The following is a 16,790-nucleotide window of genomic DNA, read 5'->3' as shown; positions in this document are numbered from 1 at the left end:
GGCAATAAATGCCGGCCTCGCCAGCGACGCCCACATCCCATGAACGAATTTTTTTTTAAAGTTCTACACAAACCTTCCTAATCAAGCTTCATTTCTAATGTGCTTTCTCCGGCAGTAAGGAAATCCAAGGCAGCCGATGAAAGGAGAAGGTCGATAGCTAAGCAGGCACGAGATGACTATAAACGTCTCTCTCTCAAGGCGATCGAGAGGGGGAAAGTGTCTGCAATTTCACAGAATTTCCAAAAGCCCCAGCTTCCGGTGAAGCCTCCCGTCCCACCACGTAGACACGCAGTTAATCGAAAGGAGTGTGATGTGAGGTGAGCAGTTTGTGAAGCTACAAGGCCCGATTATAATGGATATTGATTAGCGACGGCCCTTTGAAACAACGTTGTTGTAGCTCCACACATCTCAAGTCCTGTCGTTCGCAATTGAATAGGCAGGACGTTTAATTCTTTTTATACAAGTAACGTTTGGTATTCGAGAAGAATGAGAGCGATTGAGCTGGAGGGCTATCTTCACCAAACTTATCCTGTGTTGATTCAAAAAAAACACAAGAGCTTGCCTGTTGGTCAAAATATCTTCCCCCCCCCCCCCCCCCCCCACCCCCCAACGTGTGTTCTTAAAATATTATCAGTACTGAAAAGTTGTTTTTTTGTTGAGGTCCAGCATGAGTAGATCGAGTTCAGAGTGGTTACCGACTCCCGTTGGCAGGAGAGGTGAGTGCAGCATGCGGCATTGTAGCAATGGACTATTGTTAATCATGAGTTCTCGGGGGAGTCGTGTCTGAATGCTGGTGGTTCAGTCTGTACATAATCAGATCTAATCTAGTCTAGTTTTTAAAATTCCTACATGTAAAAAGAGGGCAGAGGGCAGAGTCACCTTTTGTTTTATTTTCCTTTGCTTTTCTTTCCCTGCCATGTATTGCCCACAGGCTGCTGGTTAGGAGACCTGTTCCCAGATCGCTACTAATGCCACTGAGGTGGATATTAGGAGCTGCCCCAAAGTGCCTTTTGATTGTAGGTGGGGGGTGTGTGTGTGCGTGCATGTACGCGTGTGTACATCCATCCATATCAGTCAGATGTTGACACAGTCGGGAGGTGCTTGGGCTCTGTTTACTGTTTCACTCCACCACCATGTTTCCAAACAAAACTTAATCTGTTGTGGGTGGCTTTGAAGGTCTTGTGCTCCTGACTAATTTATTGTGAAGTCTGCGTTCCGCTTTCGCAGCTAGGAAAGATCGGCGAGGCCGAACACTGGACGTTGCACTCCAGTCGTCAGCTGTTTGCTCAGTGGGCGAAAGATAACCTGCCATAGGCTCAGTGGGAAGGAATGCAGTGCGTGTTTAGATACGTGTTTGGGAATCTCTGAAAGGCTGATGAATAATCACCAGTTTCCTCCACAAAGTGCAGACGTGTGTCAGGGGCCAAGTGAGGAAAATAGAAGACCATCTGAAACGAGCAGCTGCATAGCACTATATTATTTTTGAATGACAAAGGGTCGTGTTCACTAGGCAGGTTCAGAAGGACATTCTGTGGCAATTCTGAGTCAGGAATTGCAGTGAAATAAGGAGTGAGTTTGAGTTGGAGCAAAGGTTGTAAATTTCCCTATTGATTTTTGCCCATCGATTGCGTACTTTGATTATGTGCTTATTCAACATTATAATGTAGAACCCAGAACCATGATGGGGTCCCCCTTGCCCTCATCTTCCACCCACCAGCCTCCACATTCAATGTATCATCCTCCACCGTTTCCGCCACCTCCAGCGTGATCCCACCACCAAACACATCTTCCCCACCCCACCCCTTTCAGCTTTCCAAAGGGACTGCTCCCTCCGCTCCCACCAGAGTCCACTCTTCCAACATCCGCTCTCCTCCCCATGGCATCTTCCCGTGTGAGCGCAGGAGATGCAACACCTGCTCCTTCACCTCTTCCCTTCCCACCGTCCAGGGCCCCAAACACTCCTTCCAGGCGAAACAGCGATTTACTTGTACTTCTTTCAATTTAGTACACTGTTATCTGCTGCATACAATGCGGTCTCCTCTACAATGGGGAGACCAAACGCAGACTGGGTGATTGCTTTGCTGAACACCTCCACTCTGTCCACAAGCGTGACCCTGACCTGCCAGCCGCTTGCCATTTTAATTCCCCTTCCCACTCCTACTCTGACCTCTCTGTCCTTGACCTCTTACACTGTTCCAATGAAGCTCAACGTAAGCTCGATGAACAGCACCTCATCTTTCATTTAGGCACTTTACAACCTTCCGGACTCAACATTGATTTCAATAACTTCAGATCATAACCACTGCTCCCATTTTTTCAGTCAGCTAGTGCTGCTGCTGCCATTTACAGCTACTCCTGATCAATCTTTTGTTTCTTAACCTGTCCCATTACCACCCTCCTTGCTTTGCACCATCAGCCCTTTTGTCATTTAATCACTCGTGCCCTCTACCCTATCACAGACCTTCTCTTTTTGTTTTTTCCTCCCCTCCACCCCCCCCCCCCCACCTTTCCCTGGCTCTGTATTTGCTTAAAAACTTTAACTCTTTTTAAAACCTTCCAGATCTGACAAAAGGTCTTCGACCTGAAACCATTAACTCTGTTTCTTTCTTTCAGATTTCCAGAATCTGCAGTATTTTGCTTTTGATTATAATGTAGTTTTGTGTTTTGTCGTGACCTGTTGATCAGTTTTTGTTAATCAATTGTAAATATTTAAATCTGTAGGGGAAGTGATTTCCTTCCTAATTAATTATTTTCTACTTCTGCTGTTACTTTATCTCCCAATCACATTCCAGCAAAATAAAATCTCCCAGATGCAGCTGTTAAGTGTTTCCCCTCTGCCACGTGTTAAAAATAAAATTGTCACATGGCAAACACAAAGTTGACAAAAAAAAACTCACCCATGAACTTGGCTGTAACAACTCCCACCTTCATGAACGGCACAATGCAACACCTCGGGCCTCTGAGCATCCGAGACTCTGGGTGGAATATCTCTCTTGCTGCCTCGGGTTTCCCCCTCCCCTGTCCCCAGACTTCACAGCCCCATTTCGCTGGCTGACTCCTCACACTTGGGAGGTCTTCAGTGCATATTTCCCCCCAGTGAGACTGCTATTCTCTGGGGCTGCTGCCTGACCTAGGCTCAATCTATGTACAAATTGGAAACTGTCTCCCGATATCCTGAGACCTCCCAACACCTCCAAAGCCTGCACGAAACCAGACAACTCAATTTCTGACTTCATATTTTTTTTTAAACCACTTAGCTGATGGAAGTGATAGTCAATTGGCAGCAGGGACAGAAGGAATACAACCGTACAACAAAGCAAGTCATAACCCAATGGTGGCATGCATAGGAAAAATTGTAAACTCAAGTGGCTGTGTGTGTGTGTGGGGCTGTGTGTGTGTGTGTGGGGCTGTGTGTGTGTGTGTGGGGCTGTGTGTGTGTGTGTGGGGCTGTGTGTGTGTGTGTGGGGCTGTGTGTGTGTGTGTGGGGCTGTGTGTGTGTGTGTGGGGCTGTGTGTGTGTGTGTGGGGCTGTGTGTGTGTGTGTGTGGGGCTGTGTGTGTGTGTGTGTGGGGCTGTGTGTGTGTGTGTGTGGGGCTGTGTGTGTGTGTGTGTGGGGCTGTGTGTGTGTGTGTGTGGGGCTGTGTGTGTGTGTGTGTGTGGGGCTGTGTGTGTGTGTGTGTGTGGGGCTGTGTGTGTGTGTGTGTGTGGGGCTGTGTGTGTGTGTGTGTGTGGGGCTGTGTGTGTGTGTGTGTGTGGGGCTGTGTGTGTGTGTGTGTGTGGGGCTGTGTGTGTGTGTGTGTGTGGGGCTGTGTGTGTGTGTGTGTGTGGGGCTGTGTGTGTGTGTGTGTGGGGCTGTGTGTGTGTGTGTGTGTGTGTGTGGGGCTGTGTGTGTGTGTGTGTGGGGCTGTGTGTGTGTGTGTGTGTGGGGCTGTGTGTGTGTGTGTGTGTGGGGCTGTGTGTGGGTGTGTGTGTGTGTGTGTGTGGGGCTGTGTGTGTGTGTGTGTGTGTGGGTGTGTGTGTGTGTGTGTGTGGGGCTGTGTGTGTGTGTGTGTGTGGGGCTGTGTGTGTGTGTGTGTGTGGGGCTGTGTGTGTGTGTGTGTGTGGGGCTGTGTGTGTGTGTGTGTGTGGGGCTGTGTGTGTGTGTGTGTGGGGCTGTGTGTGTGTGTGGCTGACTGAAAGTGGTTTCCCGCTGGGAGTTAAAATTCCCCCTGATCTGTTTCTAATTCTACAATGAGGTGCAGCAGTATTTATTTGTTTTCACTATAGTCCATGAAGAGCACAAAGTTATGTAACTGCTGAATGAGGAAGATATTTAAGTACTTTCTTTAAAAAAATATCCATGAGTAACTACAATAGATCCACTGGCAGGATCTTAACTTTGTGAAAGATCTGACTGCTGTGCCCTCTGAATGGGCCAATAGGTCCCAGGTTTGATGCCAGATCTATGCTGAGTTGCTGAGGCCAATTGTATTGTCCCTATCACGGTCCCAGCAGGTTCTTGCTTCTGATCGCTATACAGTGGCTCCCGCTACAAGTGTGCGGACAGAAGTAGGACTGGGTGGGATGTCCTTTGCAGTTAAGTACCCTACTGACACTCACTGCCTAGGCTCGCACATGAAGAATGGCTCTTTGGGCAAGCTGCAGGGGGTCAAGCAGTGCTCCTGGAATAATATCCCCACAGCGGAGTGGAAGATCAGGGGGGTTACAAATAAAAATATCCTGCTGTCTAGGAAAGGAGGGTGGGATGTGTGATAAACTTCACCCTCTCAGCACTTTTGAATGTGCCTGTTTTTTTTTATTGGTAGTGTAGTTTTATACATTATAAATTCTGTAGGTTTGTATTAGTTTTATGCTGATTATTTTTATATTGGTATTTGTTCTTGATTGTGCTGCTGGTGAAGATCCCCTTCTAGTTCAGTGTGCCCCCTCAGTTAGGAAGAATACATCTAAAAGTAATTTGCATCAGCCAAACTGGTCTAGGGGAAGCCCAAGTATCACACAGGGAGAAGCCGGGCTGCTGAAATTCCAATCTAAAATTGGCAGGTGGGTTTGAGCGATGGGGAAATCCAACAGCTTGAGCCATCCATTAGTTCTCGGGCTGGCATTCTGTGACCTCCACTACTAGGCCATGCTACCTGGGACTGCCTTAAATAATCCGGTCAACGATGAGGACAAACACTTTTGACAGCATCATATTTTAGTGCGTCTGTGTGAATAGATGCCGTGCGCCTCAGTGACGTGTGTGTGGTTTTATTGTGTGACCAGTAAGGTAATCAGACTGGGACTCTTTCAGCCACCTACATTAATAACTTCCACATTGTAGATTGAGCTTTGACGTTCCATGTCTGACATTGGTTGAATTATTTAATCTACAGCGTAGTCTTGCATGATTTCCTCTATCAATTACAAAGGATCAATGAACTTGCCGTTGCAATGGAAGAACAGTTCTGTTTGTTGTGCACTTCCTTTATCAAGGAATCATGGAATTGTTTGGATATATCGAACCTTTATTTGAATCTACCATTTAAAAAAAAAAAATCTGATACTTACATTTAAATATAAATTAAGCCGAGTTTGCCCCCTCCCCTCATCTATCTGCCCAACCCCAACTCCACCCCCCCCCCTCCCCCAGTAATATTTGTGAAATGGTGCTTGGAAAAATAATAACCTTTTTAATGGGATTATGGTTATATTATTAATAAATTTCTTATACCAGCTTGGTACCGCCTATCAGTTTATTTGATTATACGTAGTAGAAGTAGCATTGAGTCCACACTTTGCCCAGTTTGTGTTGGTTCTTGGTAGTGCTGCTGGTGAAGATGCCAATCTAGCTCAAGGTGCCCCTTCAGTTAGGAAGAAAACATCTGGAACAAATTTGCATCAGCCAACATAAAATGGCATTAAAAGCGGCTTTGATGGAGTTCTTATCCCAACTTTGATTGAGGCACTAGTCAAAAATAAGAAGGAGGCATATGACATGCATAGGCAGCTGGGATCAAGTGGATCCCTTGAAGAGTATAGAGATTGCCGGAGTAGAGTTAAGAGAGAAATCAGGAGGGCAAAAAGGGGATATGAGATTGCTTTGGCAGATCAGGCAAAGGTGAATCCAAAGAGCTTCTACAAATACATAAAGGGCAAAAGGGTAACAAGGGAGAGAGTAGGGCCTCTTAAGGATCAACAAGGTCATCTATGTGCGGAACCACAAGAGATGGGTGAGATCCTGAATGAATATTTCACATCGGTATTTACGGTTGAGAAAGGCATGGATGTTAGGGAACTTGGGGAAATAAATAGTGATGTCTTGAGGAGTGTACATATTACAGAGAGGGAGGTGCTGGAAGTCTTAACGCGCATCAAGGTAGATAAATCTCCGGGACCTGATGAAATGTATCCCAGGACGTTATGGGAGGTTAGGGAGGAAATTGCGGGTCCCCGAGCAGAGATATTTGAATCATCCACCGCTACAGGTGAGGTGCCTGAAGATTGGAGGGTAGCAAATGTTGTGCCTTTGTTTAAGAAGGGCGGCAGGGAAAAGCCTGGGAACTACAGACCAGTGAGCCTGACATCTGTAGTGGGTAAGTTGTTAGAGGGTATTCTGAGGGACAGAATCTACAGGCATTTGGAGAGGCAGGGACTAATTAGGAACAGTCAGCATGGTTTTGTGAGAGGAAAATCATGTCTCACGAATTTGATTGAGTTTTTTGAAGGGGTAACCAAGAAGATAGATGAGGGCTGTGCAGTAGACGTGGTCTACATGGACTTCAGCAAAGCATTTGACAAGGTACCGCATGGTAGGTTGTTACATAAGGTTAAATCTCATGGGATCCAAGGTGAGGTAGCCAATTGGATACAAAATTGGCTTGACGACAGAAGACAGAGGGTGGTTGTCGAGGGTTGTTTTTCAAACTGGATGCCTGTGTCCAGCGGTGTGCCTCAGGGATCGGTGCTGGGTCCGCTGTTGTTTGTTATTTATATTAATGATTTGGATGAGAATTTAGGAGGCATGGTTAGTAAGTTTGCAGATGACACCAAGATTGGTGGCATTGTGGACAGTGAAGAAGGTTATCTAGGATTGCAACGGGATCTTGATAAATTGGGCCAGTGGGCCGATGAATGGCAGATGGAGTTTAATTTAGATAAATGTGAGGTGATGCATTTTGGTAGATCGAATCGGGCCAGGACCTATTCCGTTAATGGTAGGGCGTTGGGGAGAGTTATAGAACAAAGAGATCTAGGGGTACAGATTCATAGCTCCTTGAAAGTGGAGTCACAGGTGGATAGGGTGGTGAAGAAGGCATTCAGCATGCTTGGTTTCATTGGTCAGAACATTGAATGCAGGAGTTGGGATGTCTTGTTGAAGTTGTACAGGGCATTGGTGAGGCCACACTTGGAGTACTGTGTACAGTTCTGGTCACCCTATTATAGAAAGGATATTATTAAACTAGAAAGAGTGCAGAAAAGATTTACTAGGATGCTACCGGGACTTGATGGTTTGACTTACAGGGAGAGGTTAGACAGACTGGGACTTTATTCCCTGGAGAGTAGGAGGTTAAGGGGTGATCTTATAGAAGTCTATAAAATAATGAGGGGCATAGATAAGGTCGATAGTCAAAATCTTTTCCCAAAGGTAGGGGAGTCTATAACGAGGGGGCACAGATTTAAGGTGAGAGGGGAGAGATACAAAAGGATCCAGAGGGGCAATTTTTTCACTCAAAGGGTGGTGAGTGTCTGGAACGAGCTGCCAGAGGCAGTAGTAGAGGCGGGTACAATTTTGTCTTTTAAAAAGCATTTGGACAGTTACATGGGGAAGATGGGTATCGAGGGATATGGGCCAAGTGCAGGCAATTGGGACTAGCTTAGTGGTATAAACTGGGCGACATGGACATGTTGGGCCGAAGGGCCTGTTTCCATGTTGTAACTTCTATGATTCTATGATTTGTTACCATTCCTCAGCAGCAGTAGCAGCAGGTGGAGGTGGGAAAGCAGCAGGAGTGATGAGAGAGAGGCAGAAATTACCAGCTGTACATTTAATTTCCATTGCGATGGTTCAGAGCAAGGGAGTGAATAAGGTTTGTGCAGTAGGGTATCATCCACTGCTCATTTATGGTGCTGCATTTCCAAAACCGCTAACTGAAGCCTTGTTAATTCGGTGAATGAGAAAGGTCTACAGCATGTTGTAAATGAGGAGCCTCACGTGGAGCATAAACACCGGCATGGACCAGTTGGGCCGAATGGCCTGCTGTAAATTCTATGTAATCTTGGAAATCAGAAAAACACTGGGCCAAAATATCAATTGTATCACTCGAGGATTAGAAAGTTTGATGCAGAAACTAAAGGGAGGAGGGTGCCCCTGCTCGTGATTTAATTAATTCTGGTTTGTATTTCTCTTTATCACTACCGTAGAAAAGATGCAAGACACCAGAAACTGAGTGACAACAAACAGGAGAGCATCATCAGGTGGTTCAGAGAGCAGCAGATCCCACTTCGAGCGGGTTATGAAAAATACTGTGACGTCATAGCGCCCTGGTTTCACGGTAAGCCATTGAATACTCTTTCTTCCAAATCCAGCATTCATTCTTTTTTTCTCTTTTTCTCTATCTCTCTTGCTCCTCCTCACATCTTTCATTCCTTTCTTTCTCATCTCCCTCCTCCTTTCCAGTGGGATAACTCAGCGAGCACATCCGGGTATAGCGCCAGATCCCAGATTCAATCGCCGGTTTCTATGCTGAGTTAGCCGTGGGACAGAGTTGGAGGTTCCACAGTTGGCTTTAGCGTTCCTACGTCAGAGGGGAAAAGTTGGCCGGCTTCTGAAGTGGAAGAGATTGGCTGAGAAAAAGAGGGGTTGAGATAAGCTCAGAAGTTGTTCTTCGGGGCAAAGGATATCGGTGTTTCGGAATTCAATGACTTTCCCACTTTCGGCACTCGGTATTGACGGTGAGCACTCAAAAGTCACGTAGCGCAGCCAGATACAAAGTAAAGGTCCCTCGACTCTGTCCCAAAAATGTGCCTGGGTCCCCAGCCTTAGGAGAGCAACCTCTACTACAGCAGTCTTTCATACACCACACCTGTGACCTCTGAGAGATTGTCATTAATTCATGTCGTGATAGGATTATGTCCTGTGTTATTCACGTAGCTTCTGTGTTGCAGGTGTCCCTGACTTGCTCTTCTGAGAAGAATTGAAACTCATATGATGTTGAATTTATTCTAATCATTTTAATCAAATACAAGGTATCTATTGGGAAGTTAATTGGGTGCACTCCCAGCACAATCAATGTGCACCACAGGAATTGTAGCACAGAGTGCATGCCCAAGTAATGGTCAGCATGATTTAGTGGATGTAACAAATCATCAAATTCACCCCATTGTCCCTTAAATTAATAGTGTCCTGAGAAACTTCCACTGAATTAAGTGCCCTGATCAGTGGCAATAAATACAGAACTTCATTCAGTACCTTTTTAGTCTTGTGCTTCAGATTTCAAAACTAAACCGCTTGATTGGCACCCCATCCACCACCCTAAACACTCACTCCCTTCACCACTAGCGCACTGTGGCTGCAGTGTGTACCATCCACAGGATGCACTGCAGCAACTCGCCAAGGCTTCTTCGACAGCACCTCCCAAACTCACAACCTCTATCACCTAGAAGGACAAGGGCAGCAGGCACATGGGAACAATACCACCTGCACGTTCCCCTCCAAGTCACACACCATGCGAACTTGGAAATATATCACCGTTCCTTCATCGTCGCCGGGTCAAAATCCTGGAACTCCCTACCTAACAGCACTGTGGGAGAACCTTCACCACACGGATTGCAGCGGTTCAAGAAGGCGGCTCACCACCGCCTTCTCAAGGGCAATTAGGGATGGGCAATAAATGCTGGCCTTGCCAGCGACACCCACATCCCATGAACGAATAAAAAAAAAATTAACTGGGGGAAAGAGACACCGAAACAAAGTGTATCCCATAAGAGAGGGGGAAAACACTTTGCAGCGCACATCATATGTCACACCTCCTAATGCTGGGTAAAAGAGTCTGTTGGCAATTCAGGGAACTAGAGGTTGGCTAGTCTAGTACAAGAGGCAAAAGAGCCAGGGGAGCAAAATAATTATGCTGTGAGGGTGTGTCTGTCTGTGTGTGCACATGCACATGGAGATGGGTTAGTAATACAACAGATTCAGTAAGGAGGGCACCCAATTAACTTCCCTATAGATACCTTGTAGAATTGCTATTTCTTTTTAACTCAATATTTGTTGTGTGTTTTTGGTAAAGAGGGCTAAATTGTTCAAAGAAATAGTAAAATGAATAGCTAAAATGTGAAAAAAGCAGAATATTGAAATGGGAATAAATAAAGTTATTTCTAAAAATGGTAAGACTGGAGCAATTTTTAAAAAAAAATCAAACGGGAACAAGAAAGAAATTAAGTAAAATCAAAGAAAGAGACAAGATAATGAAATTTGAAAGTGCCTTAAACATTAAAGAATTTTACAAGTCAATTTTTAAAAAAATATAGAAAATCAAAGTCAGGAAATGAAAATGTAATTCTTGATCAGTAAGAATGGTGAACAAGGTTTGAATGTTATGGGCACCGCTGGAATGTGCTGTCACCTAGTAAGTATTGCATTCTCCTGCATTAGCCAAACTCGAAGTAGGATTATTGATTTTTAGATAGTCGAGCATATTGGTGCTGTCTGACTTTCAGATTTTTTTTTAGACTTTGTTTCAGCGTTCAGTCTCGATCAAGATTTAGTCAATTTAATCAATGAATCTCTCCTGTTATTTCTCCATTTATAGTCTTCTCCGTATTTCTCCCGCCCCTTTCAGTGACTCGTGTTGGGGTCCCTGCACTCTTGCCCGAGTTATCATTCTTCCTGCATGAGCCTAGATTGGGCGGGTCGACAAGCTATTTACATGTAGAAGGCATCACAGCTGAGCCTGATCCAGTCCTCGCCCAACATCTGGGCATTGCAGAAGTGATAACCCCAGCTGAGTTATTGTTCCATCCTCCCCAAGCCCAGGGATGCTGAGGCCAATTACAGTGGACTAAAATGCTGTTCCAGCAGGAATCTCTAACTCAGCACCCCCTAGGAATGGAATCTATAACCTTCTGGTCAGCATGACTTAGTAATGCATGAGGTCATGGCTTTATCCACAAAGTAATGGGGATCTAGAGATTGTCACTTTTAACATTTCCCCCCTTTTGTTTTATTTCCAATCACCAATGATCCTTTTTTTCCTTATCTCTTTTATATAAGAATATAAGTATCTTTTAAGAACAGGGAATAGACATTAGGCCTAATAAATCTGCCCTTTTTGATGTATTAACACCCTCAATCTCTTTTTCCCTCCAGAAACACATGCAATTGTTTCTCACAGCCACTGTTCTCTTCAGTAACCTTCTGTAGTAATTTATTCAACAACCCTTTTATCCTTTGGATAGAACAGTTCCACTTGACCTCCCATCGTTTACAATGTGCGTCCTGTTATTTGAATCATTTACCACAGTGAATAACTCCTCAGGATCAATTTTGGCAATTCCCTTCATAATCTTGAAAGTTCCAAATTCTCCTCTTTTCCAAAAAAAATGAGCTCAACTTAGAATCATTGGCCTCCTTCTGGGCTGTATGAGTCTTTCGGCCTGTTGTGCCTGTGCCTGCTCTTTTATAAGAGCTATCCAATTAGTCCCACTCTTTTTCCCCATTGCCCTGCAAATGTTTCCTTTTCAACTAGATATTCAGTTTCCTTTAGAAAGTTACTATTGAGTCTGCACCCTTTCCGGCAGTGCATTCCAGATCATAACAACTCGCGACATAAAAAAATTTCTCCTCATCTCCCCTCTGCTGTTTTGTCAATTATCTTAAATCTGTGTCCTCTGGTTACCGACCCTCCTGCCAGTGGAAACAGTTTCTCCTTTGTCCTTAAACTTCTTTTAACCTACCCCTTAACCAGGGTCACTGATTTACAGTGGCTCGTTACGTCTACATTTTTATTGCAGGGATTCTGGGATTTTTACTCGTGCTTTGGGGATTGAATATCATGATGCAGTCAACTTTTCTGTGAAAACTGTAAATTATTGGCCTTAGTCATAACTTACCTGGGATATTGATGGTTTATTTCAACTGTGATTGATTTGTAGGCATTATAACCAGGCAAGAGGCCGAGGAGCTTCTGAACAAGAAAGGACCAGGGACGTTTCTAATCCGCATCAGTGAGCGAATGATCGGGTATTGCCTGTCTTACCGAAGCAGTGACGGGTTCAAACACTTCCTGATTGACTCCTCTAAGGACTCGTACACCTTCTTTGGTGTAGACCAGTTGCAGCATGTGACACTAGCTGACCTGGTGGAGTATCACAAGGTAAACGGCAAAGGCTTCTCAATATTCTCTGTAAACGGCTCGAGGGATTCTCATGTCAGCTCCCCCTGCTGGTTCAGTGGGTAAATGTAACCTGCAGCTGCGCCGTATAGATGAGGGAAGGCTCTGGTTTTGAAGCCTCGTCTATTCTGGTTTAGGCCGTTCAGCCCAGGTGGCAAAGGAAGGGAGAAGTTGCCCAGGGATCCTGCTCCTGCTTGCTATCCAGCAGTGTGTGCACGTGGGTGTTAGTTGAAGGCAGGATTTTAGACTCCGCTGTGTTGACCCCTGCCTGTCGGCACTCACTGAGGGAGGTGTTGGCGCTCACCATTCACTGGATGGGTGGTACGGTGCCTGTTCTGCCGCCCAAATGCCGTTGGCGGGAGACCCGATCCATTTTCGTGGTCGGGCCGCGTTTCAACATGCACAGCAAGAGGCCAGCGCTGAACGAGACCTGGCGGGCAGCTGGCTAATTGGCGGGGAGTGGGGGGCATGGCGGAAAATCCGGCATGGCTCTGCAGAGGAACTGCCAGAAGTTTCCAATTAAAGGGAGAGGTGCATCCCCATTGGCCGGGGGTGGGGGGGTGGGCAGGGTTTGGCGCAGGGTATGGTGCAGAGGGTCCGGCAACAAACGAAGATTTTTTGGGGGCCAAGAGGTTTCAGTTGTAGTTAGATCAGTGGCATCTGTGACCCAAGGTACACAACTGCATTGAAGACCCTATGCTATTTGTGTGGCCTTTCACTACACTGATTGCACAAGTTTTACTCTATAATTATCCGCAGAAGTACATCAAAACTGAATCTGTTGTCAGCAGCTATATTTAAAATTCCCAACATGTAAACATCACTGAAACGGTATAAACTTTCAATCAATCATAAGCAGTTAGAAATTACTCTGTTGCACCTTGGCCCACAGAAAAGTCACGGTGGGACGAGACTTTATCCATGGAATAAATGGTGAAATTCCTCGTCGTGACTATTTCGTAGCTGTTGTCAAAGTGCTACTAAAATGTTGCTTGTGGTAGTTTTACATTTTGAAACCTCATTCAGTCATAGAATTAAATATTATGTTTCCAATGATCACACCACATCATTTTGGTTGAAATCCTATTGGGATTCTCAGAATGCTTATCAAGTAGCTGTGAAGGTGAGTAAATCCCATATTACATATATTAGCAAGTCCCACTAATGCAACAGTCACCATTAAAATTAAAGCAAAGTGAAATCCCAGCAGTTAATTGAGGTATCATTTTAATCTCACTTGTGGGGATAATTTTGTAACATATGGCGAGTTTCAGGACAAGATTAATATCCCACGCTACCCATGGAGTGTAATCTCTTCACTGGACTGGTTACCTCTGCTCATTAGCCCCTCCTGTGCAGAGTTTGTTACTACGTCCTCTGAAGGTTGGTTGTCACCTGAACTGCAGCCTGCCTCCAACCCCCTCTATCAGCCCTTGGCTCTCCCCAGGTCCTACTCCACTCTTTCTTTGCCTCTCCCACCACCACCTCACTTTTTTTTCTTTCAATGATTCCACTCAGCTGACCCTTTCCTTCTGCCACCACTCCAGGCTTGAGTCTCTTCACAACCAGCCCATGGTCACCTTGAGCTTGCACCTTGCTAACCTCTGCAGTGTTCCCTGCTTCCAGTGGCCATCCCTCCCCTAGCTCGTTCCCCATTCTCCGCCTCCCCATTCCCGCTTTCATATCGCACTGGTGAGACATCAACTGCCAAATACCTCCAATCTCTTCACTCATCCAAATTCTGACCCTCTGTCCCTTTTGCAGCTTCTCTTTCATTTTCTGAGCCTTCTCCAGGTTCAATTATTTTATGAGACCCACTTTTTGTTCTCTTGATCCCGTCCCACCCACCTTCTGTCCTCTAAACTACCTTTCCCAACCCAATGCTCACTAATATCATTAATGGTTCCCCTCAGTTCTGGCACTGTGCTCTTTCTTATCAAAACTGCATAATTGCTTCTTCCTCAAAAAGCTCACCCTCTGTTACCCAATCTCTAACCTCCCATTTTTGTTCAAGGTCCTTAAATTGTTGTTGCCTCCCAGCTGTGTGCTTACCTCTCCGACAATTCCCTGTTTGAATCCCTTCAGTCCGGTTTCTGTCTTGCCCACAGTACCAAGACTGTGCTCGTCAAAGTCTCCAACTATATCCTGTAATTCCAACTGTTGCCCTTTATCCCATTTTGATCGTTCTGCAGTGTGAAACATGGTCAGTCATGCCCTCCTCCTCCAGTGCTTCTCTACTTTAGTCCACCTCCTTGGAATTGCCTTTGTTTGGTTCCACTCCTACAGGTCCCAGCACAGCCAGTCCATGTCCTGCAACAGCTTATCTTCCAGTTTCTGCACAATCATCTCATTCCCCAAGATCAGCCCTGGGACCCCTCCTCTTTCTCATCTACATGCAGCCCCTTGGTGACATCATCATAGACACAGTGTCAGCTTCCACATGTACACTGACAACACTCAACTCTACCTCTCCACCAATTCCTTCAACTTCAAGGCCATCTCTGCCTGTGCTGTCAAACTGCCTGTCTGACATCATCCTGGATGAGCCAGAATTTCTTATATTTGAACATCAGGAAGATCAAAACCATCATTTGTGACCTCCACCAAAAACCCCAAGCAACCTCACCATTCTACAATCCAGAGCAGAGCTATGGACCTCCTTATCCTATCCACTGTTACGTCTGCTTACTTACACCTCTGAAACATTGCTTACCTCCACTTCCATCTCTACCTTTTCCCTCCATGCTGCTGAAGCCCTAGCTCTCCCATCGCCCCTTCTCCAATACACTCCTTGCCAATGTCCCAACCTACCCCCTTCATACACTCTAACTCATCCATCACTCTGCCACTCGCACCTATTCTCCACTAACACCTGTTTGCCAACAGCCACCCTCCCAGAGATGGAAGTCATTTTGTTTGGGTACAATGCTCCATCTAGTGGATTGAAGTGACGGGCAACTCTGGAACTCAAGTCCTCCGCCTTCTGTACAGAATTGGCCGGTTTAGCACTGACAGTAACAATGCTGCGAGGTACCTCTCAGACTGCAGCTTCATTAAAATAGCTCTCCTTTACTGCTCTGAGAATGTAACCTAATACCACATAGAACCATCTCCAAAAGTGAAGTCAGATACTTTTAAGCTTCTAAAACATAAAAGCATGGAATGGCCCATCAAATCTATTCCATATATTATCTATTCCATCACTGACTCCACCTTACTCATTCAATCTCCTGTTCTTCCAGGCTCCCATTGCTAAATCATAACAAACATAGAGATATCATAATTGCCGCATGCTGCTTTCAAGATGGTACTAGCTAGCTTTATTCACTAGTTTGGGTTGGATGCCTTTTTTGTCAATGTCTTACTGAGAAGTGTGGAGGGGAGAGGGAAAACAAATTAGGAACTTTCTGAACCAAAACATCCATAAGTTATGTACCATCAATGTGAGGGTAAAAGGTTAATCCATCTGATTGAAAGATGTGTGAAATAACCCTATTGAGCCTATTCCACATTTTAAAGGTGTATACTGTCTATTTTGATTGACTGAACATTGCCCTTTATGTAGGTAGTATGTACAACTGCTCTCTGTTTCCTAAACTTTAACCTTACTGTTGACAGGACGAGCCAATTACATTAGTGGGTGCTGAGCTCTTGCTTGAACCATGTGGCCAGTGCAGGGATCCTCCGGACTATGCCTATCTCTTCCACTGAGTCCCTCAGAGGCAGGAGGAGCCACCACATCCATTGTAGTCTTCCTTCAAAGTGTTCACTTTAGTGGAACGGTTGAATATGGTAACTGGGCCCAGCAATTAAGTCACACTTCCCTTTGAGAAGAAGGTACATCGCTGTGCAAGAAGAATATAAATCTCATGTATCTAATTCAAAGTGGTCGGTATTCTTTCACTTGTACCGAGTGTATCTAATTTATAAGAACAAATGAGTTTACATTCAGGGTTATAGCTGTTACTTTTTTTGAAGGGGTGAGGCATTTACTTGCATTGTTTTATGGAATACATTTTTGTATATTGTAGATTAGGAATCCTTTTAGGCAGAATGTGAAGCAAAGTATGTAAGCTATTCTTAAAAGTCCATTTATTTTACTAATATATACTGGGTATATTGTAAAGCCAATTTTATTTCTGTTGTATTTGGCCTCCTGTTGATTGACAATGTAATATTAGTGATGCACGCCTCTTAATCATGGCATTATATATCGGAAGAAATGTATTTTCATACAGCTGCCAATTTAAGAATGAACTGTGACATTCACATGATTTAGAAAAAAAGTACATCTAAAGAGCTATGTCTATATTCCAGGTAGTCAAGTAGGGTCTAAATCCGAATAGAATCTAAGCCATTTGTAATGTCACCAGAGCATCTGTGTACTTTGTATTTAATAAAGTGGAATCATGCCCACTGA

The 16,790-nt window shown here is 44.9% G+C and overlaps 1 protein-coding gene across 7 annotated transcripts in view; it reads left to right on the top strand.

The window, feature by feature from the left end:
- Positions 1 to 16,790, top strand: part of sh2d4a (SH2 domain containing 4A) — a 42,836-nt gene extending 26,046 nt beyond the window's left edge. For all 7 annotated transcript variants that reach the window (XM_067994397.1, XM_067994393.1, XM_067994395.1 and 4 more), the window contains 4 exons: positions 116 to 317; positions 8,403 to 8,533; positions 12,132 to 12,352; positions 15,989 to 16,790. In XM_067994397.1, coding sequence (XP_067850498.1) covers positions 116 to 317; positions 8,403 to 8,533; positions 12,132 to 12,352; positions 15,989 to 16,081 — 647 coding nt within the window. In that variant the 3' untranslated portion in view covers positions 16,082 to 16,790. The remainder of the gene's footprint in view (positions 1 to 115; positions 318 to 8,402; positions 8,534 to 12,131; positions 12,353 to 15,988) is intronic.

Source organism: Heptranchias perlo, chromosome 1 (assembly GCF_035084215.1).
Source record: "Heptranchias perlo isolate sHepPer1 chromosome 1, sHepPer1.hap1, whole genome shotgun sequence".
Classification (NCBI taxonomy): Eukaryota; Metazoa; Chordata; class Chondrichthyes; order Hexanchiformes; family Hexanchidae; genus Heptranchias; species Heptranchias perlo.
Note: the sequence above shows the minus strand (reverse complement) of the source record. Positions and strands in the feature narration are given on the sequence as shown.